General features: G+C 44.8%; 3 protein-coding genes across 3 annotated transcripts in view; 1 reads left to right on the top strand and 2 right to left on the bottom strand.

The window, feature by feature from the left end:
• Positions 1-5,497: 5,497 nt before the first annotated feature.
• On the bottom strand, positions 5,498-15,438 carry hhex (hematopoietically expressed homeobox). The gene is made up of 4 exons (XM_005949635.3): positions 12,788-15,438; positions 8,748-8,926; positions 8,250-8,300; positions 5,498-8,153 (listed from the first exon to the last, which is right to left on the bottom strand). The coding sequence occupies exons 1-4, from the start codon at positions 13,176-13,178 to the stop codon at positions 7,905-7,907; spliced, it is 870 nt and encodes a 289-aa protein (XP_005949697.1). The 5' UTR covers positions 13,179-15,438; the 3' UTR covers positions 5,498-7,904.
• A 6-nt stretch (positions 15,439-15,444) lies between these two features.
• trub1 (TruB pseudouridine (psi) synthase family member 1) lies at positions 15,445-21,338 on the bottom strand. The gene is made up of 8 exons (XM_005949634.3): positions 21,086-21,338; positions 20,901-20,999; positions 18,694-18,749; positions 18,003-18,084; positions 17,815-17,887; positions 16,260-16,399; positions 16,107-16,163; positions 15,445-16,032 (listed from the first exon to the last, which is right to left on the bottom strand). Exons 1-8 carry the CDS (start codon positions 21,231-21,233, stop codon positions 15,851-15,853), a joined length of 837 nt encoding a protein of 278 aa, XP_005949696.1. The 5' UTR covers positions 21,234-21,338; the 3' UTR covers positions 15,445-15,850.
• A 184-nt stretch (positions 21,339-21,522) lies between these two features.
• lrrc45 (leucine rich repeat containing 45) overlaps positions 21,523-27,037 on the top strand; it is a gene marked incomplete in the record, with an annotated part of 23,499 nt that continues 17,984 nt past the window's right edge. Inside the window, 10 exon segments of the mRNA XM_014330063.2 lie at positions 21,523-21,631; positions 22,058-22,343; positions 22,780-22,841; positions 22,942-23,012; positions 23,555-23,733; positions 23,890-24,018; positions 24,110-24,222; positions 24,837-24,895; positions 24,996-25,073; positions 26,085-26,220. Coding sequence (XP_014185549.1) covers positions 22,115-22,343; positions 22,780-22,841; positions 22,942-23,012; positions 23,555-23,733; positions 23,890-24,018; positions 24,110-24,222; positions 24,837-24,895; positions 24,996-25,073; positions 26,085-26,220 — 1,056 coding nt within the window.

Genomic DNA, 27,037 nt, shown 5'->3' with positions numbered 1-27,037 from the left:
TGTGTGTGTGTGTGTGTGTGTGTGTGTGTGTGTGTTGTTGTTAGGGGGAGGAAAGGATAAGAAGGAACTTGATGAGAACACTTGGGTAAGAAAATCAGTAACAACCACTAACAGCAGAGTTTTACTTCTCTGCTTCACTATAAATAGAAAATTGTTTCATGGAAGGAAAAACGTTGCCACAGATGCCCTGTGAGGAGCCCGGTGTGCACCACGAGGACAGAAACGCACAGCTCGTTACGCCCTGAGTCTGTAATTTGATCTCGGGCCTCTTTATTCTGCTTTTCTGAGGATGTGCATCTCTATGCTTTGGTCACTGAGTCTTTAAGGCTCACACGTGGGTGTCAGTATTTCTATGCCAGGGCTGTGCTGCAGAGCTTTTACACGTGTGCAGTTAGTTCACCGTGCGGCTGCAGCACTGCTGACATGTACAGTGATGCCCTCTGGTTTTACTTCTGTGTAGTAGTGTCAGCAAGGACTGACAAGTCCATCAGTTTTACACATAATCGTATCAGGTAATACTCATCCGGTGACAACAGTTTTCCTAGTGATGCCATCAGGGTTATCTCAAACTGGAATTTGGAAAGAATGCCTGAAGCACAAACTGGAGTGGGCGTCGAAGAGAAACACAAACCAGGAAAGAAGTGCACGACATTTTCAAATCTTCATTAATACTGGGATGTAAAAACACAGAAAACACTCTGACTCTTCAGTCTTTGTGAGTTTTTGTGCATAAAAAAATACAATGAAATCGAGTGGTAATGAAATTTCATCCTTTCTATCAAAGCTGATCTGAATTAGCAAACAATGACACCAGGTTTGACAAACGAGGAACTATAGACGCCTGTTATCTTAAGATAAAGAAACATAATGAGGTACTTAGACAGCCTGTTTCTTCAGATAACATTCAAATGAGCAGGTCTTCAGTCAGAATATCATTGGTCCATTTGAAATGATGAGATTACTAAAGCTGGTGATGAAACAGTTTACATGTTGATCACAAATTAGATCATTAAGAGCATCAATATTTAAAGTCAGATATAACATTTTGTGCACCACATCATTACAGTCTGCAAAGTACAGAAACGTAACAACATGAGCAGATTTCTCCTGTGTCGGCTTCCCTTCATTGGCTCCCTGTTATATTCAAAATCCTGCTCCTCACATACAAGGTCTTAAATAATCAGGCCCCATCTTATCTTAATGACCTTGTAGTACCATATCACCCTATTAGAGCACTTCGCTCTCGCTCTGCAGGCCTACTTGTTGTTCCTAGAGTATTTAAAAGTAGAATGGGAGGCAGAGCCTTCAGTTTTGGTGACCCTGAATCCTCCCTTAGTTACGCTGCAATAGGTCTGAGCTTCTTCTCCTTTTTTACTCACTGCGTGTTTATACATCACTCTGCATTGAATTATCAGTTATCAGTCCTTGGCTGTCTTCCACAGCGTGTCCTATCTTCCCCCCCTGGGTCTATAAAAGTTTGCATTCATAGGTTACTTACTAAATCGCTGTCACCATCCTTATAAGGCCTTAATATGTTTTGCGGCTGTTTACTGATTTTATATATTTACTTATTCATCAAAAATGACTCGAGCTATAAAGAGATAGTGAGTCCCTCTGCTTCCCCCCTGACCCACAGATAACAGTGTTCTTTACAGAGCTCCTCATTAGGAGATGGACTGAGTCAGAGGATCTTAGTTCGTGTACAGTCTGTGAAACAACACTTAAGGCTTGCTTGGTCTACAGCAGCAGTCCCCAAATGTATGTTTTTTATTGTTATTTCTTTACTGTTTTTACGGTTAGCTAAACGTATCGTTTCTCTGGGTCTTTTCCTGTGTGTTATGAATAAATCTTCTTCTTTTGGTACCAGTACTGGTTTTGTTTTGTTGTATTTATCTGCGACACCTTAAAGGCCGGCCCATGAAAATATGGTTGGACATTAACTGGTCCGTGGCGCACAAAAGGTTGGGGACGGCTGCTTTACAACACTGATAACGTTGGTTTCCACTTGCTTGTTTTTTCTGCATTGACTGTAGGCTGATGCCGGGGCGATCGTGGCTCAAGAGTTGGGAGGTCGCCTTGTAATCGGAAGGTTGCCGGTTCGAGCCCCGGCTCGACAGTCTCGGTCGTTGTGTCCTTGGGCAAGACACTTCACCCGTTGCCTACTGGTGGTGGTCAGAGGGCCCGGTGGCGCCAGTGTCCGGCAGCCTCGCCTCTGTCAGTGCGCCCCAGGGGGCTGTGGCTACAATGTAGCTGCCATCACCAGTGTGTGAATGTGTGTGAGTGGGTGGATGACTGGATGTAGTGTAAAGCGCTTTGGGGTCCTTAGGGACTAGTAAAGCGCTATACAAATACAGACCATTTACCATTTACCATGATGGTCAGCAGACGATCCAGGTTTGAGTTCAGATATCTGCTACGCACAGCATCAACACTGCATATAGAGAACAGTGCAGTTACACCGAGGGGTCCTGTCACGTGCTCTGAGTGCTTGTGTAGAGCAGACAAAGTGCTGTGAAAGAACCATTCAGCACTGACTCTGTGTGGCACAGCTGTTGAAGAACACTATGTGGAAGCACTGCTGACTCACACAATAGGACTGAATATTCCCAGCTTATATTCCATGTGTGGTTCTCATAGGAAGTAAACAAGCTGCCTTCTGAGTGTTTTGAATGATGTTTCACATTTTGTTCATAGTTATTTGAAAAAATTATAATAACTTCACATCAGTTTCAAGGATTTCAGGAATGTTTCAGTTAAATATGCAGCAGAGTTTGTATATTTGTCAAATTACTGCATATCCTCTGTTTCCATTAGCTGTTAACATACAGACTTATGATAGTATTTAAATATAAATCACTGCATTACATTTAAAACCGTCTGCATGCAGCTATTCTGTCAAAACTGTGTAAAGCTTCACATAAGTGTAATGCACTATTAGAAATGTTACTTATGCACCAGCATTAGATCTCAAACACTGTAAAATCTTGTTTAACCTGTGGTATGCAAGAAATAGACAACACTGTCAGTATTTCACTGGAATCTGCTCGAGTCTTCAGACTGAAGCACTTTGCAGATAAACTCACTCGATATTATTTTGTTTTAACCTGCCTCAGAGGTGCTGGAGTCAGTGCAGGATTGGTAACACTGTGCCATCAGGGAGGTGGTGTTACACCTGTCTGCACGCCAATCTATGAGTGAAGGGCTCAGTAGTGCCCCACTCAACAACATCACACCAGCCAGAGCACACACAAAGCTGCAGCAATGCAAATGTAAAGGCCATTACGAGTCGCACTGCTTTGCCATAGAGCGTAAAAATAAGCTGACACCAAAGATGAAAGTTGTGTTACTCGTAGTTAGATGCATGATCCCTGCAAGAAAGCTGCTGCACGCACAAACTGTCCCAAAGGCGGTCTTGATATTTAGATGCATTACAACTTTGCAAAAAAACACAAAAATAGTTAGTACTCATGTAAAAATGGCGTCTGGTGTCATCCCAGTGCCACAGTCTCCTGTTAAAGATGCACTTAAAATGCTAAAGTACTTTGCATGACAACAAAATACTGTAATAATTACAATATTGCAATATACTGCAATATTACACATGAGAAGCTTGGGTTGAACCACAACAGTCTCAGCCGTTAATGTGATTTGGTGCTTTATAACTAAAATGAAAAGGTCTGGAGAGTTTTGTGAACACGTCTTTCATCATTTTGGTCCTTCGCCTCGACGAGTTGTGTCCACAGGCAGACACATGAACATCTGTCTCTGTGTTTGTTTCTCTACAGAAGCCTGTGGTGGGAGGCATCTGTCAGGCTAGGAGAGCTGAGCTCTGGATGGTGTTTCTGGTTCTGGTACAGGAAGGGTGTGGCCAGAGTGCATGAGTGTAGCCAGGTGCTCTTCAGACTGCAGCTTTTCACATGTTCACCTCTGGCTGTTCAAAGCCCAGAGCTTCAAATCCCTCCTGCAGGCATCTTTGTGTCGTGGTTGGGATCTGGTTGGGGTCATACATTTTCACTACATGGCCAACGTGTGCATTTCCATTTCACCAGGTGCGCATGGCAGGGACTGCTGCTCTTTCCAGGATGGTGTTGTTTGTTTAGGATGACTGCCCGTGTTCTTTGCATTTCATCACACAAAGCTTATTGCAGTGTCTCTGTCACCCATGTTTTTGTACGGTGTGACTCTGCTTCTCTCTAGCATTTCTTCAGGACTTCATGCTGCTTGGTAACGAGGGTTCCTGTGCAGCGCTTCATCCAGGCTGGTGCACTGTTGAGCTTCTCCAAAACAGCAGATACTCAGGGCTATTCAGCGCATGTTCAGTGACAATATTCTCTCTGGCACGCGGCTCAGAGTGGTGTTCACCTCAGCCCTCCATCTATTGTCTCTGATCCTGATTTTCTCACCGTTGATAGATTTTCCTCTGTGGTGGAGGATGGGTGAAGAGCTGACTCATTTGAAAAGAGCTGAGTAAAGCTTCTGCACCTGCATACACTTAGAAGGAGCCAGCTGAGGCGCTTTGGGCATTCAAAAAGGCTCCAGACAACATCTATGTAAAGTGTTTTGGGTGTCCAACCTGAAGACCCGAAGGCAGACCCAGGACACACTACAGACATCATGTGTCTCTGCTGGGTTGCAAATGCTCGTGTTCCCCAGAAGAAGAGCTGGAGGAGGTGGTCTGGGCATCTCTGATGACCTCTGATGACCTCTGATGACCTGGGCCAATAAGTGAAAGAAACTGGATCGGATAGTACTATCATTACTACTGCTGCCATCTTCCCCTCACTTTGCCCATCCTTGTCTCAACAGCGATACTGAACAATGACATTAATCTCTCAGTTTCTGCCCCCCCCGACCTGTGTCCCTGTGGCTGCTGGCGACACTAGTATTGATGTAAGTGCTGTTTTCTCTCATTAATTTATCAGCTCAGTAGAGGAGGAGGGCCTCAGCAGGGCGAGATAATGGCTTCCATTTGGCCAAGGTCAACAGTCAACACATTCCTCAGTCGTTCAAATATAACCACACATTAACTTGTGTCACCAATACCACCCACACACACGCACCCACACACGCACCCACACACACACACACAGCTAATAGACTGTCAGTGAGCTGTCCTGCTGCCTATGACTGTTTCATCCTGTTGAAGAGGTGATATAAAGTCCCACATCTGAGAAACAGCCAAATATCAGCGTGGGTACCTTCAGACAGCAAAGCTCACCTCATCAATATCCTTCCTGTCTGTGCATCGCTCGTGATGTTTGAGTCTGAGAGTTGTTTCCAAATGTTTTATGATCATGATCAGGTCACAGTAACGTTCTGTTGGTGCTACTGCTTAGTTGCAAATGATTCAAATTATAACTATCATCACAGTCACTGGATCTTATTATTCTGCATAACTTGTTAGGACAAAAACAAGCAGTCTGTGTGTGTGTGTGTGTGTGTGTGTGTGTGTGTGTGTGTGTGTGTGTGTATTGGCCAGATCAGATGGGCACTTTGGAATCAGTCAGCTATCTTCTGAACATTTCACCCACCAACTGTTTGTGCTATTTGTCCAAATGTTGACTTTACCTGCACAATTTGTGAACCATTACACAATACAGGAGCTGAGATCAATCAGTGTGCTCTGGGTTTGAGTATAGTCTTGTACGGTGAGGCCGTTGAACCTCAGCGATGGTAATGCAGCTCGAGTATGGCTACAAGAGCAATGACCTCTCCCTCCAAATATCGCACAGGGTTAAGAAAAAAGTTACATTTCCCAGAACACGTTTTCATTTCAATTCCCGATTGGTGTTAAGTAATCTATTATATGAACTAGTACTGTGAACGTATTGTAAGACTATCAATCCAGCCTTGCTGCTATCTCTCTGCTGTCCCCGCGCTTCTGAGGGTTCACTCAATCATTAACCTAATCTACTCACTGAAAAAGTCCCACTCATGCTGTTTGCATGAGTTTGACGATAAGCTATTTGAAGTTGAATGTGGTGATGGGACAACAATTGACAAGGACTAAACTGTTTGACAATCTTTGGCTGCTTTTGATTCCTCAGAGATTCTGAAACTGGAAACGGCAGAATGAAGAGCAGCGAATCGCTTTTTAGCTTCCAAATCAAACATTTGTATTTGCTTTAAAAATTCTAATTAAAAGCTGCTTTGTTGGCGCCGCCTCACAAATCTCAGCTGAAAGTGCTGACACAGTTTACACATCATGAAATAAAAACTATGACTAATCTAGAATCTTCTATAAAATCCAACAACTGGTCCCAGATCTCCCCAGAGGCCCACAAAGTGTTAAACACAGGCCTGATAGTTTTAAACTTTCACATTTGTTTTCTGTTTCTTTAAATGAACGATGGTTTCAGGGTTTTTGCAGATTTTGTTTATTTTCTCTAGCTCTCTATTTTGAAAATCACACAGAGCAGTGTGACTGTAATTCAGCTTAATGCAGCACAGGGAGTCCTAATGTACCTCCTCACATTCACTACTGATAGTAAAGGCAGTTATCATTCATTATCACTGAGTGATTACACACTCTGATGATCCTCCACAAGTTTGCAGCTCTTCCTTTTTAGCTCAGCTGTTCTTCAGTGTTTTTGTCCCTGACGCTAAATGTTTTATAAAGCCACACGTCTGGATGCATTTTACATATAATAACACATTCAAAATTTAAATTCTGATTTTCCATGAATGTAACAGCAACATTAAACCAATATTAATAAAATATTACTGAAGGCGGCTCCTTTTATTCAAGATTTGAAATGCGCTATTTTTATATTTATCGTGTTGTGTTGGTACATTCATCTACAGTCTGCTTCTCTTCTGTTTTAAACGCCACTGATTTCCACACTGTAGTAAAAGAATTAGAGGCTATAACCAGCACAGCCACACATCTAACACATCGTAATGTCCTGTAATGTGGCTGCTGCTATTTTATGAGATAAACCTTTAACCAATCAGAAACGAAAATGTGAAAATAAACAAACAAAAGGAGAAAAGTCTCAGATCTGCAGGTACACAAAAAACTACCGCGTTGGATATAAACATGTGCAAAATATATTTCAGGCTTAATGTGTAACAGACACAATATGACGTGTGTATGAAGTTTGTTCTATCATTCTGCACTACAGCTCAGCGTTTAGACACGACGTGTCGCACTTTTACTCGCACTGATTCTTTGTTAAATGTACTTCTGTTAAACGTCCGAATAATGAGTGAGTTTGAACCTGACCAGAGCGCGTCGGTTCTTGTTGTTTTGGGTTTTCTGTGATTATTTGGACTGATTATAATTCTTCCTGCTTCTTGGCGGATCTTTCACGCGTTGCTGGATGTGGGAGAAATGCTTCATTTACAACGTTTCATTTTCAGACAGCAGAGAAAAGAGTTCACAGACCAGCTGAGCTGCATCCAAACGTTTGGATTGATTGTCAGAAAATAGTTTATTAGACATCAAACAAAACTGAATTTGCGCTACATTGATTATTTAATAAAATGTCACATAAAAAACACACGCCGACACACACCCGCAAAACAAAACAAAAGAACTAAAAAACACGCTATAAAAACACGTATATGCTACAGTACAGAGAAACTGATCTACAGGCATACTATTCATCTGAAGAACATCTCTCTCTCTCTCTCTCTCTCTCTCTCTCACACACACACACACACACACACACACTTACAGAACATTACGCATATGTACACAGGTTCAACAAAGAAGACAGTTCTGATGAAAGGCACTCGGGTTTGAGGGGCTGACTTGTCTTAGTATTACATCCGGAACCAGTCTATCAATCTGCAAGTCACCAGGCTGGAGGAGGAGGAGGAGGAGGAGGAGGAGGAGGAAGGAGTTACAGCGACGCATGAGAGCTTCAGTGTCCGAGGCAGATCTTTATGGAGCCTGTGTTTCAGAACTGGGGGTTTAGTGTGAAGTCCTCGTCGTCCTCTATGTCCAGTTCCTGGTCTGTGTCGTCTGACACGTCAGAGTTCAGCTCTGTGTGGGCCTGCTGTGAGGACACACAGTGTCCCGCTTGCGCCAACTCGGGGGCCGAGCCTGGCTGCCTCTGCTCCTGGTTCTGGATTCCGGCAGCCTCTATCATTTCATCTCCTTTCTTACCTCTGGAACTGTTATCCTCCACCTCCCTCTTAGGATTCTCCTGGTGAAAGCGAACCCCGTGGATTAGGAGACGGTACGAGTGTATTTTAGTGAGGAGTGAAAGGAAGGTAGGGCGACATCAGTCACCGCTGCTCACCTGTTTTAGTCTTCGCCACTTCGCACGTCGATTTTGGAACCAGGTTTTAACCTGAAAGGAAATGTTCAAAAAAGAAAGAAATGAATGATCTTCCTTCTTTAAATATTAAAACTCTGAAAGGATGTTTCTTATGCGCAAACTCGTCCGTAAGATTTCTGGCGTCAATTAAAAATTCGGTTTGTCCGCTGTTCACGTGGAAGCGGTTTAAATTCATTTTGGATCAAGGTCACATTGAATCAAATCAGCACGCAGCACAAATATTACACACACACAAACCCATGGGTAATTCGCTACAAATTCCAACCATTTGCAGCCAGTAAATAGCTTTCTAGTAATAAAGTAGCTAAATCTAGTGTTATGCTACATTTCAAAAACGGAATAAATAAATAAATGTATAAAAGTGTTTCATCGAAAATTGCGGCCGATCCTCCGGAGATCCTTCCAAACAGCTGCAGGCCATTACGGCACATGTGTGTGAGCCAGAGGGGCTCCGCTCACCTGTCTCTCGCTGAGCTGCAGCATCTTGGCCAGGCGTTTCCTCTCCGGAGGAGACAGGTACTTCTGCGTCTCAAACTTCTTCTCCAGCTCGATGGTCTGGTCGTTGGAGAAGCGCACCTGGCCGCCTTTTCTCTTATGTAAGGGCCGCTGGATGAACGGCGTCCACAGCAGAGGCTTCCCTGTGGAGAGATCCCACAGAATGCACCGTGTTTGAAATACATGAAATAAAACGAAATATTTATTTCTGGCTGTGACAAACGTGCCCGCTGTCGAAAAAGAAGCTACAGCATATAAACCTTCCTGCTGCCATCTGACATGAAACGAATTAACAAAACACGCAGGTACGCGACAGAAACACGGTACATTTGTACTGCGTTATATTAGGCCCACTGACGGCATTTTCACTCACATTCACGCGTTTGAACTCTTGCGATAAGTGAATTTTATCCACATGAAAATATAAAACAACACATTTCAAACATTTTCATTAAAAGCTCCGGAGCTGACGGCACAGCCTATACGCAGACATGCGCAGTGCAGAGGCATCGAAAAATCGAACTATTCGGTAACCAGAGCCAGACAGACAGACAGACGGTAACAGAGAGAAGATGTGTTTAGACTCTGTGGGCTCTCCCGGTCACCAGACAGCTGCGGACTCCAATGTGGAAAAGTTTGAGAGTTTATTATTTTTCAGGATTAATTATTGGATAACTATTATTTGGATTTATGTATTTATTAATTATTAATTATTACTATTACTATTATTATTACTATTATTATTACTATTATTATTACTATTATTATTACTATTACTATTACTATTACTATTATTACTATTATTATATTATACTATTATCTATTATTATACTACTATACTTTTATATATATTATTACTTTATTATTACTATTATTATCTACATTATAATTATTACTATTCTAATTATTACTATTATTATTACTATTATTACTATTATTATTACTATTATTATTATTACTAATTATTATTATTATTACATTATTATCTATTATTTATTATTACTATTATTAGCTATTATTATTACTACTATTACTATTATTATTACTACTATCTATTATTATTACTATTATTATTATTAGGTAACAGATGTAAAACTGTAATGAAGAATTTCTGATGGACAGGGCATAAACAGGAAGAAAAAGTGGAGACTATTAGTTACTAAATATTGGGAAATGTGTGGGATTAAATAAGCTTGCGCTTCTTTCTACTGCATTTTGAAATAAATGTAAGTTATTTATAATTATTATTGTTTTGTTTTGTTTGTCTCTTTTTTCTCTATTGTTGTTATAATATTTTAACATGTTCAAAATAAAGATTTCATACAAATACAAATGATTATTATTATAATTATTATGATGTTTTATGTGTTTGTTGTTTTACACCGGTGCTGATTTTAAGGAGGCTCAAAATCTCCAAAAGTCTCGATGTGCTTTTCAAAGTTTATACCCTAAAACTCGATTAGAAATGAACATAATTCCTAATTTACTGCGGATTAATGAGGGGAAAGGATCGGTGCTGTTGAAGAGATTTATTGGAGCGAAAGGCCGCTGGGTGCAATCAGAGGTGTTTTTGTCCTGTCTGCTTTCCTCCCCGGGTGATGGCCGGGAACAAACAACGGCAGCCTGCAGCCTGCTGCGAGCTGTCTTTTCAGGGAGGTCGTGACAGTGAAAACTATGGCCAAATATCCGCTTCATGTGCTTCCTGCTTTGCGGTGTGATTATAGGCAATGGCATCCACCAACAGACACTCCTGTGCTCAGCTCTGACACAATATGAATGTTTGTGGTCGAAACTGCTGTCAAAGACCTTCTTATTGCTGCGCTTTTCCTAAGGAAGTTAGCCAATCCAGCCCCAAGAGACACTGAGCGAAAATACAAGTACAGGAAAGGTTGAGTAAAAATCAATTTGCGGCGAAAATGAAGGAAATGACATAAAATGAAACATTTTCACTGAATATGTGAGAAGTTTGTGTTCGTGCCGTTTACGCTCGGCTAATAAAAATCTGTGAAACTGGAATGATAAGCGCTAACTCGTTATAATTGTGGTAATTAAGCACGCGCACTTCTGGTTGAAATATTTTCGCACTCACAGTTTTTGTTGGCTTTGTGTTACTTTGTAACTTTCTGCCGTTGGCGCGCGCAGCGGCCTGCAGACAGTCTCATCAAATCAGAGTATTAACGTGATCGCTGTAAATAGATGCACAGATGTGGCGGTTGGGATAGCTCGTTAATAACAGTTTCATAAAACTGAGTGACGGAGATCGGAACTTAAGCGGGCCTGAAAGCGCGCACACTGCGGGCTGCTTAAAATAGCCAGAGGAGGTGTGCGCGATATTTATAGAGCACAGCATCTTTAATCCGCTGTTCGACAAGACATATCATACGAGATGATTACAGATGATTGTAGGCGCTGAAACCAATCATTGTTCTCCTCGGGCAATCTCAGTTCGTGCTTGTTTGTCGTCTGTCTGAAAGGTCAGCTCAGTTGGGAGGACACGACTGTAGCTGCTGTTAGGGGGACTTTATCTTTCTCATAAGTCCCCATTAGCTCTCTGTTTGCCTTATTTTCTTCTCGCCGCCAATCATAAAGAAAGTCAGCCACATCCTCGCGAGCCCGGCAGAGGAAGTGCAACAATATGTGAAAAACGGATCCCGGGCTATCAGAGGCCGAGTGTTTCCTGAATATGTCTGTATTGAGGATGTCGATAAAATAATCAGCAGCGTGCAGCGGGCTCCCGAGGAAGCGGCTGGCCGGGGTGAGACAGGAAAACATTTAACAGCTTCTGAAACCAGATTTACTCCTATCGACAGGCTCACAGCTTCCGCTATGAACGGAAAAAGGCCCGGCTTGTTCAGCAGCACACAGTCAGACGGTCCGCTTGTCACACTATACTTAAGAGGACCATCACTTCTGGCCTCTAACACGGCGCACAGCGTGTGTGATGGCTTCAAGCACCCCGGGCACATCATGTAAAGCAGCTTTCACGGCTCCATACTCACACAGCCGATTTCTAACAAGCCCACAATGTCAAGATCGGCTTGTTTCACGTCGGCCGCTCCCCCAGCCACTAATACTGCTAATAATTATTATCATAATAATAATAAAAGACTTGTGGTAAGCTCATGTTCAGTCAATACCCTAGAGAAAAATAACCCAACTACTTGGTGCTCAAAAGTATATGACGCACACACACACACGCACAGCAGTGAAATAACAAGTGATTTAGGGCCTGGCTATGTTTTAGTCACTGGCTGACTCGGTCCTCTGATGTTTCAGAACAATGGGAGTCAGGAAAACGAGTCAAGGTTGCCATGCACCTCCCTATCACCACCAGCAGCAGCACACTGAATGGATATGCCTGCTGCTATTGTGGCCCCAAATACGTCTGTCACAATAACAATGTGACTCATGTGTGCGTGGTCGCGCATCGTGCACAAATGTTCTTGTGAGACCAAAATGAGCTGAAGGCTTCGCGAAGACGCACAAAGTGTGTCCTCGACTCTAAAGTGTGTTTAAGAGGAGCAGTGCAAGTGTAGATGATCTTGAGTTCGACATGCATGACCAAGCGTGATGCTTATGCAAAAATGGTTTCGCTGGGACTGAAACGAAGCTTGTGAAGACATTAAAGTTTTCATGCAAAGAGCAGAAAGTTGTCTTACTGCCACATCATCCAAGTGTATATGTTGCCGCGAACAGATTTCAGGTTCACCTAAATTGTCACCGAGCGATATGATGTCCAATAATATATGATTTATTCATTTTACAATGCAAATTGTGAATATATGACCTTAACTATTTAAGGGTCCTGATTTCCAGTGAAATAAAACCAGCAGTGCAGACTTGAGGAACTGAGTTTAACTGGCGCATTTCCACACAGGAAAACAAGAAACGTGATGCTGGCTGTCTGACGGCAAGGCAGCAGAAAAGGAGAAAATGCCCCGCAGGATATGTTTGCTAACAAATGATAAGACCAATATCAATGATGGAAATGAAATGGAACTCACCGAGAGGGTCGTGCCTGAGCAGCGCCTGTGCGTACTCCCCCATGGAGCGGTGGTGTTGCTGGTGAAACGGGTAAAAGGAGCCGGTGAAAGCCCCCGCCGAGGCGTACGTCGCCGTCAGCGCAGCGTGGTGGGACAGCGCGGGGTGGATCGGCGTGGGTTCATAAATCGGGGTTCTGTACGGCGAGATCAAACTTTTGAAGGACGAGTTGGGAGACGGGAGAGTCGGCGTGGGGATGACCGGAGTGGAGCAGGAAGATGAAGACGTTGGCGATGAAGAATAGGACGGAGATGTGGAGGTGGTGGTGGAGGTCCTCCCCAGAATGTCCTCGATGTAGAAGGGGGTCGGGTGTGCCGGCTGAATTGGGGTCGGTGCGTAAAGCGGGACGCTCATGATGCCGATCACCGCTACTGCGCACTGGATCCAAACTAGGGGAGAGCTTCGCGTCTTTAGTCCCGCAGCCTTCCTCTTTCTATCACAGCAACTTTTTATGAGCCGCGCTAACCTCTGCTCAGCCAGTCCCGAAACACAACGACCAGAGCCTGTTTCCGAGCTGCTCGGGAGACCGTTACACTGTTTTAGTGTCCATCAGGTTGCTGAGGAGCTGCCACTCTGTTCAACTGTTGCTGCTGTTATCTGTCTGCAGCCGAAGGAGGGAGGAGATAAGTGGACGGCCAACTTCCTGCAGGTGGCCGGCGGCCGTTTCTGATTGGCTTGCACGCAGTTCTTAACGAACTCCACAGTGGTCGGATGACAGGAGAGGGGAGATAATTGTGTTTCAGAAGAATCGACGCGACGCAAACAGGTAATCAGAAAACAGACGAATGTAATGGAAGAGAGCCGGCGCTGAGAGTAGCTGGGTCTTAAAATGCAAATACGGGCCCGCTCACACTTCAGCCTCCTCACGGTCACACTCCTAAGAGTGTACACCGCCCATAATGTTTGAGTAAAAGTCACACTCCTACTCAGCTCAAAACTGTTTGCATTTACCCAAAGCACCTCAATCAAAACTTGCATGCAAAATCATATTACTGGATCATGCCCGAATAATGAGTGAACATCCGTTTATTGTTGCAGTATCTGCATACTGCTGTGTCATATATGTATTAGCACAGTGATATGTGTAACTCGGCACAATAAGAAATACGTTTTCACATAAATGAAATATAAGAGCACATGCACTGTTACACAGGAGGAGCGTACAGCGTTTTCGTGACCTTGTCTGTTAGCAGTCTCAGATGATTTAATGGTAACTTTGAGGAGATTTTGCATTAGAGCCGGGCTTTCAAAGATAAGTGTGATTTGAAATGATAGTTCTCACTGGTTTTGCTCCAGGAAGTATCATGCCACAAGTCAGCGGATTGGCCCACGAGGGTAGCTGTCCAAACTGTTTAGGTTCTCCCAGCCAGAGATCGGCATCATTGCTTTATGCAAAAAGACATTCCCCGTGGTTTGGCACCACGCTGAAGTGAGACAGTTAGGCAAAGAGCGCGATGATGCAGTTGTGTGAATAACATTTCTTTGGCAACATTGTTTTTAAAAATGTTGAACAAATGTTGAATGTCAGATGTAAAACCCACGTGAACAGAGCACAGACAGCACGCAGCGCTGCTTTTATACCCACACACCTTTGTGTAGTCAAACGGGCCGCAGCCTTATCTTAACAGTGTAATAGAGGCCGACTGCGATCCACGGCCCCAACGGTGCAGCTCAATCAAGTGGGATTAACTCCTGATTTGAATGTTTGGAGTTTTCCTGTGAAATCCACTGTGGGATGAGATAGCAATAAACGCTCGTGTATGTAACGGCTCACTAAGTGATTGGATGTTAAACAATAACCGGAGACTTCTGCTTTAGTCACAGCGGGGCCCAGCTGCACGCGCGCAGGGCCTCGCGACATTTTATCGTCACGCGAGTTCATTAACCGTCGCTGGAAACGGCGACTCGCACCTGGGAGCCGGACGACGGCGTTTATCTGCTCGCTCCCCGAAACCAGCCGCCGGCTCGATTTCCTGGCGCGCGCCCCCGTCTGCCAACTTTCTAACGGCTGTAATTTAGATAAAGTGGAGCAAACAGCCTTAAAGACATCAAAGACATCCACAAAACGGCTAATATTTGGACTGAGACAATCATTGCAGCTCATTGATCCGGCCAGCCTCCCGTGGCGTCAGACTCCGGGCCAAAAACCGCTGATAACTCGAGTGAGCCGCCCCCCGGCAGCTGGCGCCATATATCTGCCATTGTCAGTGCAAGCCACTCAGTCTCCTCCTCACGAGTCAACAGTATCCCGATTATCAAACGCATCGGGATGTGCCCGGCCTTCCTTTGTTCGAGTTTGGAATGACCGAGGAAACGTAACCATGAGAAACGGCACAGAGCATGCGCTATGGAAATGAAGCAGCAGGTGATACTCGGAAAATTAGAATAAGTATAACCATGCATACGCACTCTGTACTTGGTTTGGGCCCCTTTTGCATGAATTACTGCCTCGATGCAGCGTGGCGTGGATGCTATCAGCTGTAGCGCTGCTGAGGTGTTACGGAAGATTGTGGCCACATTTTGCACTATATTTGAATTCCTCGAGTTTCACCTGTAGATGTCTTCATTGTAGTGGGAAGCTTAGAAGCAAAGAAATAACAGTCCACACGTGAGTTTGGACGAGCTCAGGGGGCTTTTTTACTTAATCATGTGCATCACTGCACTGAGCAGGACTCAAGGAAGACTTTGTAAAAGACATTTTTACAACAGTGAACTAAACCGAGGCAGCCGATAAAAACAAATCAGATCCTAAACTTACAACAAAAACTTCACAAGTGTTCGGTGCCACAGACACTGATCTCGCCGTTCCCTCGCAGCTCCAGCACAAATCTGTGCAGGTCCAGCAACATGGTAACCTGCTGAGTCTCCTTTGCTCACGTTTCTCATTATATGACTGTTTGCTTTACAACTTTTAATGTAAGGTGTCATGATGTTCAAACTTTAACTAAAACTGAAGGGTATGAACCAAAAATCAGTCTTTACATGAAAGGAAACCCCTTCCTCTTCCCTCCGCATCCTGGTCCCGGTCAGGTGACTACCTTCTTTGGCTTCGGATGGTCCTCCTCCGGGTCTCCCTCTGAGCAGGTCTTCAGCGAGCGCAAGACGTGTTCCAGCGTCCACTGCTCCTCGTGTAAGGCGTGCTCCTCCAGAGTGAACGGACCCTGCTTTGTTCTGACCAGCTCCTTCACATGAGCGCAAGAGGACAGAGCTGCAGCACACAGACAGCGTTACTCAGCAACACGCCGTCGATGGAAAGGTGAAACAGGTGGAAGGCAGTCTCACCTTTTCCCAGGTCATCCACCAAACTTCTGACATAGAACCCACCACCACACTCAATATCTGCAACACGAAGGAAAGCGAAACAGTCAGCCAAAGAGGACACAACACCTAAAAGCCTGTTTGAGAGCAGTCGCTGTGTGATGCAACGTGTCGAACCCAGAGTGAAGAGAGGAGGCTTGAACTCCTGCAGGGTCAGGCTGTACACCGTGACGGGCCTGGCCGGTTTGGCATCGACCTTGTGACCTTTCTTCAGTAGGACAGACAGACGTTGGCCATCCTTTTTTAATGCCGAGTATCTAAAACGATTATAAGAGTTAGTTAAAAAATACACACATTTAGCACTAAGAAGCACTAAGAACTGTTTTTATATGAACTCCATGTATAATGACACAAAGGCACTGCTTCCTGCCTCAGTGGGAATCAGCACTGCAGTAGAGGCAGTGAGCAAACAGTGACCTCCAGAGGCTTCATAGGTCACTGCGCTACACTAATAAGACAAAAAACCCTCAAATGTTTAAAGAACTGGACCATTGAGAGGCCTTTCATTCATTCTCCCAGGGGACATGAACGGCATTAAAGGACACACGATCGGTTTACTGCAGCTGGACATTTAGATCTCAGAGCATCTTCACACAGAACTGGTCCACACATCACTTCTTAGCCTTTACAACAATTAGTCATTACGGCTCTCTGATCATATCATTAACCTGTAACATGCCATCAAACTGGCTGCACATTCAGAGAAAACTGGTTTCAGTTCAGCCATTTGTTGAAGGCTCTGGCGTCTACTGCAGCGTGTTGTGCGCTCTGCCGTGAAGGCGATTGGCTGCAGACTCCCATCTCTGCAGGGCCTGTGCGCCTCCAGCACACTGGGGCGTGCAGCTGGGATCACAGCTGACCCTTCTCACCCTGGACTCAGTCTGTTAGACCTGCTCCCCTCAGGCAGGAGGCTCCGGCCCAGTCGCACCAGAACCTCTCACCATAAGTTTCTTCTCCTCTGCTGTTGGACTCATGAACAGTAACATAAGACTGGTCCCACCCCAAACACATGGCCCCATACTTCTCTGCATCTGTTCCACTTTTGCACTCATGTATATATTAATCTGCTTAGCACTTTTCATTTTTATGTTTATTTAAGTGTTTGCCTTCATTTCCTAATGTTGGAAAGCTGCTCAACATTTGGCAATAAAACCTTTTCTGATTCTGATCTTTGCTTGTGTAGACTCAAAATGATGACACGGCTAATGTCCCTCAGAAAATGGAAACAGCTTCTCCACACATGGATATGTAGGCCTACTTTAACAATCACACTCATTTTGTGGTTCCCCGATTTGAATTTTCCTGCTGCATCAGCCAACCTGGCACATTCCTGGAAGCGTCTGTGATAAAGCTGGTGAACCGTGCAAAGCTGTCATCGCGCCTCTGAGTTCAATTCATGCACCTTCATGTAAGGTAAGCATCGAACCACTGCACCACGGAGCCACTAAATGACTGCAACCCCCAAAAAGGAAACTCACATGAACCCCACGTTTATGCATCTACCATCAAATCCAACACCATCCCAAACAAGCGCAGAAACAGAGGACGTGAAGTCCTGAGCTGCTGCTCGGAGAGTTTTAGGTTTCGTTTTCTGTAAAAGAAGATTTCATCTTAAGAAATGAACGTTTCGTTTGATCTAACTAAAGCTTCAGACGTTTGGATGTTGACTCACAGCGGAGGCACTTGCATGATGTCACCAGTGAAAGCTTTCAGCTTATCCTCGACGTCCAGCCTGGTTATGTGTTCTAGAAAATGTATGAAAACATGACTCACTGAGAGACAGACGGTAAAGGAGAAACCGAAGTTTGCAGATTATCCTGCTGTGTCGGTGGATCTGAAAGATCGAATGAACGGATTTACCAAAACCTTTCTCCAGAGTCACGCTGCCGGTGGCATCAAGAGTGTCTGTTGCTTTTCCAAACTCTCCAACGGCAACGTATTTCTGAAAAAACACACAGCATGTGTCACGTTTGTGTCACACCAAGTTCATCCACAGTTAACAAGTTACAGGAATCATTCATGCATTTGTCATCGCAGACATCTAAAGTTCACGAGGCGTTCGGGTCTGTTGAGAAGCTGTATTGTATACACAATGTCCTTATCAATAGATTTGCATGTATACTTGTACCTAAAAAAAAAGTGCTTCTCTACACACGCAGAGGTTTGTGTTGTGGTTTCTAACAGCTCGTTAGCACCTGTTAGATCTGTTACCATGAAAGCAGGAACAGACCAATCAGCACGTATCGACACAATGCTAGAAGTTCATGGGGGAAAGGACTTCACTGTGACACAAACTAAAGGACGCGTCGTTTTATTTGGAACATGTCAGTGTGCATCTGTTAAACCAACATGTTTGGCTTCATCCAGGTGACGACATACGGTAGAGTCAGAGCCTGGCTGTGCTCGTCAGCATGCACAATAAAGAACAATCAGACACGCACAGCAGTGCAGCTCTAACCTGCATTCATGCACGGTGCCTCGCACTTTTCACCAGACGTCAAGGTTTAATGCACATTTTAGTTTAGTTCAAACAGCAGTGAAGCAAACTGACCTTTGACCCAGTCAACATTGTGCTGAGCATTTTGGTGCCGTTCCCAACACCAACAACTGAAACAAAGAGAGTCCAATGATTAAAGTCCTGCTAGCGCCCCCCACAGGTTGAAGTGTTCACTGAACTCACTTTTAATTCATTCATCAAAGTTCACCAAACTCAGAATATACTGAAACATTTATATTTAGTGCTCATCTTTGTGCTTTGTTAAGTTGATAACAAGCTTTATTCCCTTCTTCATGACATCATCACCTGGGACTTTGCAAGCAGCAGTGAAGCGGCTGCTTTTCCCTCAGACTGACCCAACATCACCTGACTGAACAGCTTTTCTTATGCTTACGGACGAGGTGGAGGTGTGCTCTCGTCTCGCTGTGCTGCGGGGTGCAAATCAGACAACATGGCATCATGCTGCAGGATGTTGTAGCAGCCATGCTGGTTAAGAGCAGTCTTCCTTGGGCGAGACGCTTCACTCGTTGCCTACTGGTGGTGGTCAGAGTGCCCGGTGGTGCCTCGCCTCTGTCAGTGCGCCCCAGGGTGGCTGTGGCTACAATGTAGCTGCCATCACCAGTGTGAAAGTGTGTGTGACTGTGTGGATGGCTGAATGTGTAAAGCGCTTTGGGGTCCTTAGGGACTAGTAAAGCGCTGTACAAATACAGACCATTTAATTCAACCACAGTGAATTAATTTTTCCTGAAATTATGGGTGTGGCCACTTTGCCAGACGTACCAGCACAATCAGCACAACCAGCACCTACCAGGTTGTCTGGTAGGTTCATCTCTGCTAACTGGAGTCAATGGACCAGACTTCTGCACTTTTAGCTGCATAGGTGCTTTATAAAACACTTTAATAAAGACAAGAACTACAGTTGGGCTCATAGGTTATAAGGAAAATCGAGTCCTATGATATCATTGTTCAACGACAGTGGTTTAACTTGCATTTGAAGGAGGCCATCATTGATTTAAAAGCACAAAAACAAAATACAGCTATCAGAGAGCAAATTACCAATGTAGTCCATTCTTAAAAAGATGTAAGCACGGGCCGCCCAGAAACACCTAAAGGCCCAAAAACACTGAAGAAAATTTAAATGAATTCTTCATTTGAAGAAATAAAAATCCTGACATAACATCGACTCAAGTCCCAAAAACAGTTGAAGAGCTCGGCCTGTCATTGTTAAAACCTACACCATGGTGCAAACCACTGGTTACACTCAAGACCAAGAAGGCCGGACTGCATCTGCCAGGAAACATTTAAAAGTCACAGTTCTGGAGAAAAAACCCCACTTTTGTCAGGTGAAACTGAGATAAATTTGTACAAAAACGATGGGAAGACAAAAAGTATCCAGAAGGAACTGAAGCATTATGTGTCAAACATGCTGGAAGCAGCATTATGGGCTTGTATGGCTGCCAGTGGAACTGTGCCACTTAAAGATGGTGTGACTGCTGACAAAGCAGCTCAGAGTTAGACAACCTGGGACAGCCTGTTCTACACTGTAGAAATGCAGGAAAAACACCTGATAGATCTAACGAGGTGCCCATAGACACTGAAGCCGTTTCCACTGGCACCTTGATTGATTGAGTGTGGAGGTGCTGCCTGAACATCATCTGTGATATCAGTACACCTCTCCAAAGTCCACCGGCCTCACTCCTACACAGGTGGGTCATCTGGACCATTCCACTCTTCATAGAGGATGACGGGCCAGCACCAGGGGTACACTGCTTATGAGGAACATAGCTATATATCAAAACAATAAGATCAGATTTCATGACTTTACTATATTTTATCCATAGAAAAACAGCAAGCATGTTGTCATAGAAAATACAGGAGTCACGATGTCGCGGACTTTCCCAGGACACGCGTGGGAAGAAAAATGTGCAAAAGAAAAGAAAATGCACCTGTTACAGAAAAATGTTAGTCTTGAAAAAACAACTTCTAGACAAACGACAGTGTACGTCTCAGGAATTTGAGATTGTTATCAACATAAATCTATTTGATGTTAATAGTGAACTCTGTATAAAACGCCCCCAGACATGCATGACTGAAGCAGACTGGAGCAGCCCTGGAGGTCGGGCCCTGCCGGTGCTTTACCGATAATAACAGTAAACACGGAGGGTGGGACTGACCCCCTCTCCCCCCTCCCCCCAGGGCAGGAATGACAACAGTCGCACGTGGCCCAGCACCGGGACGTGAGCGCTAGCCTAGCCGCTTACCCAGCACCCCGCTGGCAGCGCTGTCCAGCGTCCCTCCGTGTCCCATCTTCAGGCTCTGGTTCTTCCTCTTCCGCGGGTTTGGATTTTTGACTCCCGCCTCTGAAAGATAAAGCGACACAAACGGTTTACGGTCAGCTTTCCGCAAACACCGGGCTGGACGTCCTGCTGCTGTTTGGTCCCGTTACCCTTGAGCAAAGCTTCCTTGAGTACATTTAACACGTCCGCGGAGGTCGGCCCTTGTTTTTTATATATCGCAAACAATCCGTTTAACGCCTGTAGTTGCGACAAAGAACTAGTTATCGCAGGGACGGTGCTACTGCCGCTCCCGGCCATGCTCGTTTCTCTTTTCTTTGGCTAATGTCCATCTTCTTCTTTTACCCTCAGTGGCAACTTTGCGACCCGTTGTTGTCTTTACTGCCCCCTGCTGGTTGAGCAAACACTCCGTCTTCCTTCTGCATGAATAACATTATTAAACAACACGACGCTTAACAGCCTTCTGTTGTTGACGAGCTGTTTAAGCAGTATTATAGGCAGTCTTCGCTCATCCTCACACAGATCAGGCCTGATAAAAACCAACAAACAGTTAGATAAATAAAGATTTTTTCGAAACTACGTCGACCAAAATGCTTTGCGTCAAACACTTCCTAGTTACTCTGTGCCCTGGTTTCCTTCTTCTGTCAGCTGGTCGAGCTACGACAACAATAACTGTCAGGACGACAGTTTTGGTGGAGGTCTGTGTTTTTATCTTAACCTGTAATTATTATTTTGATCGCTAGTCACGACATCCGGTTTAAACACCTCCTTACTTTGATCATCGGTTTAAGATTTGATTGTCCCGCGCGAGCCTCTGACTCGCGTGGAGATAGCACCTCGCGTCACTCTCATTCAAAACTGGCTGCTCAGCGTGGCTCTGCCTGTTACAAGCTACCATGTAAAATACACGTCAGTCCGCTCTAAATGCACACAGCTGTGCGGGCTGGTCGCTGCAGTGGTTACAGTTGAGTCAGTGTCGTGTGATCGTCAATTATTTCTTAAATTCAGCAAAAGCTCGGCGTTTTCGTTATTGATTAATGCGTTTATCTTTGATGCAAAGAAAATCAACAGCACGTGTATAGATAGCAGCAGTAGCAACTTTTGTCTCTCCTTCTTTTCACCAGTTGGTCTGAGGACGGAAAGCTCTGCTCGTCAGATGATCAGGAGTCTGCAGAGCCTGGATGGAGGATTTCAGGCGGATATACCTCCGTCTGTGTAAGGAGGGAGGCGTGGAGCCTCAGGAGGGTGTTGTAGCTCAGCTCCAGGAGAGCAGGTCTGCTCAGGGCTCCAGACTGGACCTGAGTGGACAGAGCCTGTCTGCAGATACCTGCTCAGTGCTGGCTAAGGCCTTCCATAAGGATATTGTCTTTACTGAGGTGTCACTCAGTGACTGCATGCTCAGCGAGGAGGGTGCGTGAGGACAGTCTTTATGTAATGTGGAGAATTATACAGTATGTGCAAGTGTATGGTGCTCGGTGATGTCAATGATGCAGTGACGTGGCCCTGCCCGAGTCACTCTGCTGCGGCACGTCTATTTAACGTACTTTAGTCAGTCTGATGATTGATAAAACTATCAGAGCGAGTGTGTTAGGCTACATATCACACAGATGCTGTCAACAAAGTCCTTTGGTTCTGATCCTGAACACATCTTCACATTTACAGAGTTTTCTCTGCTTGAATTAGAAGGATAAATGCAAGCAGTCTTTTTTAAATGCAACAAACAAACAGAGAAATAGAGCACATTCATATAGATCTTTTTCTCATTAGCATAATAAACCACATTTGCTGCTCTGGTAAATATTGTGACTCAGGATGTGTTAGTCACTGTGCTGTGTGTGACTCTCAGGTGCCAGAGTGCTCCTCAGTGGACTGTTTGACAACACGACTGTCAAAGTCCTGGATCTGAAGGTACCAGCTCCCAAATTAGACTCTCCACACACGGTGACACTAGTTTTATCTTATTGCACAATATCTGTGTGTCCTTAGGTTGTGTTTTTATTGTTCACAGGGGAATAACCTGAGATCATCAGGAGCTGAGGTGCTGGGACAGTTGTTGGCACAAAACAAGACGCTGCGCAGGTAAGACTCATGCTTTTCCTGTCTGTGTGCCATTTCATTCCTTTCCCTTATGGAGGTTAATAGTTGTGTAGTACCGGTTTACAACAACAGATCGTAAGCTGTCTTTTAACAGCGGGAGACCTGTGAAAGGCCACAGGCTGAGTGTAGAGACACGCAGACACTTTAGTGATCACACAGAATATTTAGTAGTTGAGTTAACCACACAAAAACCACTGTAGTCACTTCTGTTTTTGGTGAGAAACACTCTGACACTTTGTATTTCACCACAAATGAGTTTCAATCAAACAACCAAGATGTGAACAAAAATATTGCATTTGTGGGAATTAAAGCGATTTTCAAACACCTGACATGAAAGTAAGAGCAGACAGCCTGTAGTGTGGGACATCATACTGAAAACAAAACAAACCCATCAGAGAGACAGCAGAAACGTGACCAAATGCACAGTCTTATCACACATTTCTGATCATTGCAGGAACCTGTCAGCACATAGTGTGAGCACTGAAGAGTATCCCTAATTAACTGGCAGTGTTTGGTTTTTGCAGGCTGGTGCTGGAGTGGAATGCGTTGGGCGTGTGGGACGAAGCTTTCTCACTCTTCTGCAGCGGTTTAGTTTCCAACTGCGCGCTGACGCAGCTGGACCTGCGCAACAATCAAATCAACCACCATGGAGCGTCGGTGCTCGCTCTGGCACTCAAACGCAACAGCACACTGGAAGTTCTAGGTGACTCTAACTGGTTAACGTCATGTACCGTGTTGTTCGGTAGAGAACAGCTTTTAAGAGCAGCCTCCGTCGTATGGCAGCATCATAAGTTTAGGTTGTAGAGGCTGCTGTTGTCATCAGCAGATGGTCCATGCTAACTCCTCTTACCTCTCTCAGATCTGAGGTGGAACAATATAGGTCTGCTGGGAGGCAGGTCCATGCTGGAGGCACTTCAGAACAACAAGAGCATAGTGCAGCTGGAGATGGCTGGGAACAACATTCCCAGTGACACGCTGAAAGCTCTCGGTAAGTCCTACCTGAGGTCGTAACGCTAGCAGTATGGCTTTGTTAGCGTTACTATAACATGGTCACGCTGAGAGCCATCTTTACCTTTCAGAGCAGGCCACAGGGCACAACTCAGACAGGCGGTCCACCCTGAGGGAGAGTCGCAGCCGCACACAGGTCCTCAGCAAGGAGATTCAAACACTGAAGGAGGAGAAGGGCCGGCAGGTAACCTCGCATTCCCGAACTGCAGACACCACAGGTCAGCCATTCACCTCCAAGAAACATTTCTCCCAGAGAAGCGATCAGAAGTCTACAACCTGTCTGAATACGGGACTTCTGATCCTCCCAGCACTTGCACCACCAGTAGGAAATCCCAGTACATGCACTCTTGTAGCTATAGCCCACTGTGATTACAGATCCACAGATCCACAGGATGGATTCTGTAAAGGTTTATTTTCTGTGTAGTGATGCACCTTTATTTACTTTTCCAAAGAGACAAATGCAAACAGATTAATGTCAAAAAGCAATTTGCACTCGAGAGGTGAGTGCAGCTGTTTTCTCATCACGTAGTGGACACACAGCCTAGTTCCAGCTCAGTGTCCATACCAAAGTGAATCCCATAAATAGCCAAGACACACATATCGGTACAAATCAGGTTAACGTTTGGACTAAGCTGATAACGGTGGAGCGAGGGTTGAGGGAGTCTGATATCTTCACGGTTGTCTACACAAATTTGTAATGTGTAGTCAGATATTTCTGTGAGTCATAATGAACCACAGTAATGTCCAGATAACCTACTCAGATTAAATACAGTTTTTTATTTCTAACTTTTGTTTCAGTTCCTGAGCCTGATGGAGACCATAGACAGGCAGAGGGACGAGATGGGGCGCTCCAGTAGGTGAGCGGTGACTCTGTGGCCATTGGCCAATAGCCTGGAAGATGGTGTGTGGGGACACCTGCATCCTCTTATGATTCTGTGACTTTCTCTCTGTCGTCAGGTCAACCTCCAGTCAGATCGGCCAACTCCAGGAAGCTCTGAACGAGAGAAAGTCCGCTGTCAACTCTCTCACCGCAAAGTAATCGTTTCCTCCTCCGTCAGTCCTCGTCCAGCAAACAGCTGTGTGAGAAGACAGCTGCTCGTATATGTGGCTGCTGCAGTCATACAAGAAGAAAGCACGAGGATCACTTTATATCAGGAGACTTGGCACTCAAAAAAATGCTGAAATCCACGGAGAGTTCTAAGCCCCTCCCCCAGTTAGCCAGTCGTGTCGTGCTGCCGCGTGTGAACAATAGGTTGTAATGCTGTCAAACTGTATGTGTGCCCAGCAGGTGTGGAGTAACGTGTCACAGGAAAGCTCTTTACATAAACTTTGTTACAGAGTCACAGAACGTTGTTTGTTTTTGACGTGTGGGTTTGAGTCCCACTGAGCACTGAAGTGATCGTTGTCCAAATAACTGCCTGGATTTGATCTGAGATGGTTACAGAGTAGCTAGAGGGACCTTTCTGGGATGGTCAGTCAGACGTTGATGGACGTTTACAATCTAGCAGAAACACACGGTTCTGACTTACTTCAAGGTCACAGCTTTCAAATGCTGTGGATACATCTGGAAAAACACAGCACATGCAAAAATGCCCCCAGACATCTTGCAACTGAAGGATTTTTGCATGAAGCCACGGCCAAAAAAGTCAGCAAGCTGAGGAGAGCGGTGGACAGTTATGCAAAAGGCAGAGGAGTTATTTCTGCCAGCAGAGAACAAGAGAAACAAGAGGGAGTCCAGTCCTCCTCTCCTTCTAACCAACACCTTTATTATGAGCCACTCTGCAAACGCAGAAGCTCTGATGCGTTAGGACACTGGGATGATCGATTATGGTTTCCAGTATCCAAACATGATAGCAGTTCTTTGTTTGTCCTATTTTCCTGACAGCGATGTCATTCTGAGGAAATTTGCAGGAATGTCTCGAGACTTGGCACAGACGTCAGTTTGGACAAAGGATTAGCTGATTCGAGTTTGGTAGTCAGAGATTAAAGATCGGTGTAACCGGGGCCTCAAACATGCGTTTAACAGCATCATCTGTTGTTGTGCAGGCTGCAGATGACAGAAGCTGCCCTCGCACTCTCTGAGCAGAAAAACCAAAACATGGGAGAGCTGCTGTCTCGACTGAAAGCTGAGAAAGAAGGACAGAGGGAACAACACAGCAAAGAGAGGAAGAAAGAGCACGAGGTACAGAGTGATGGCAGCTTTACCTTTAAATGGTAGGACACTCATAAACAAGCTGAAACACATGACCGGCATGTACATGCTACGTGGCCGATGAGCTCACAGAGTCAGCAGACAAATCCAGCAATACTAAAACATAATAACATCATGCAGAGCAGATGGTGTTATAGTGCTGCTGAAAGCCCAACAATGCAGTCAGCTTTCTTTTTTCGCAGTAATGTTCAGTGACCATAGAGACAAAAAGGAGGTTTGACACTGGTTTGTGAGGAATAATGGATCCAGTCCTGCTTTAAAAGTGGCTGCATGACCACATCACATAGAGACAATGGAGCCGAGAGCCTGAGGTGGAGAGAGTCAGCTGCTTCTGCTGGTGAGAATAAACAGTGATGATGTTTGCTGCTCACAAAACAGCAAGACAGTGGCTCCTCTTCCTAAGGTGGCTGAGGAGGACTGGCACAGACGGACATATCACTCCTTCTGTCATCCAGAGTACTCTGTGTGGCTGCATCGATAGGCTGAAGCGACAGCAGGTCTGTCCCACCTATAGAGTCTTCACACTCCTGCTGTGGGCAGGTGTTAGCGGAGCATCCACACCTGAAGCAGCAGCAGTTATACAGCAGTAGAAGTTTCAGTCCACAAACCAGCAGCTGCTGAACTGATGAGAACCCAAACTCTGACTTCACCCGCAAACCAAACTCACTCTACAAACGAGTTGATTTAAATTGCACATAATTCACATATCCCAGAACATTTATGTGCATGCACACTACTGCAGACATTTGATTTGATTGAATCTTTATTTTGAACATGTTGAAAAAGT

The sequence above is a fragment of the Haplochromis burtoni genome, unplaced genomic scaffold, assembly GCF_018398535.1.
Source record: "Haplochromis burtoni strain Fernald_Lab_line unplaced genomic scaffold, NCSU_Asbu1 Contig_691, whole genome shotgun sequence".
Lineage (NCBI taxonomy): Eukaryota > Metazoa > Chordata > Actinopteri > Cichliformes > Cichlidae > Haplochromis > Haplochromis burtoni.
Note: the sequence above shows the minus strand (reverse complement) of the source record. Positions and strands in the feature narration are given on the sequence as shown.

Coding starts and splice junctions, on each gene's coding strand:
- hhex (XM_005949635.3), bottom strand. CDS start 13,178: ATGAGCGTCCCGCTTTACGCACCGACCCCAATTCAGCCGGCACACCCG. Junction 8,927..12,787: donor GCTCAGGCACGACCCTCTCG/GTGAGTTCCATT, acceptor ATCTCTCCACAG/GGAAGCCTCTGCTGTGGACG. Junction 8,154..8,249: donor AGTGGCGAAGACTAAAACAG/GTGAGCAGCGGT, acceptor CGCTTTCACCAG/GAGAATCCTAAGAGGGAGGT.
- trub1 (XM_005949634.3), bottom strand. CDS start 21,233: ATGGCCGGGAGCGGCAGTAGCACCGTCCCTGCGATAACTAGTTCTTTG. Junction 21,000..21,085: donor CAAGGAAGCTTTGCTCAAGG/GTAACGGGACCA, acceptor TTTATCTTTCAG/AGGCGGGAGTCAAAAATCCA. Junction 18,085..18,693: donor CAATGTTGACTGGGTCAAAG/GTCAGTTTGCTT, acceptor GTGTTTTTTCAG/AAATACGTTGCCGTTGGAGA.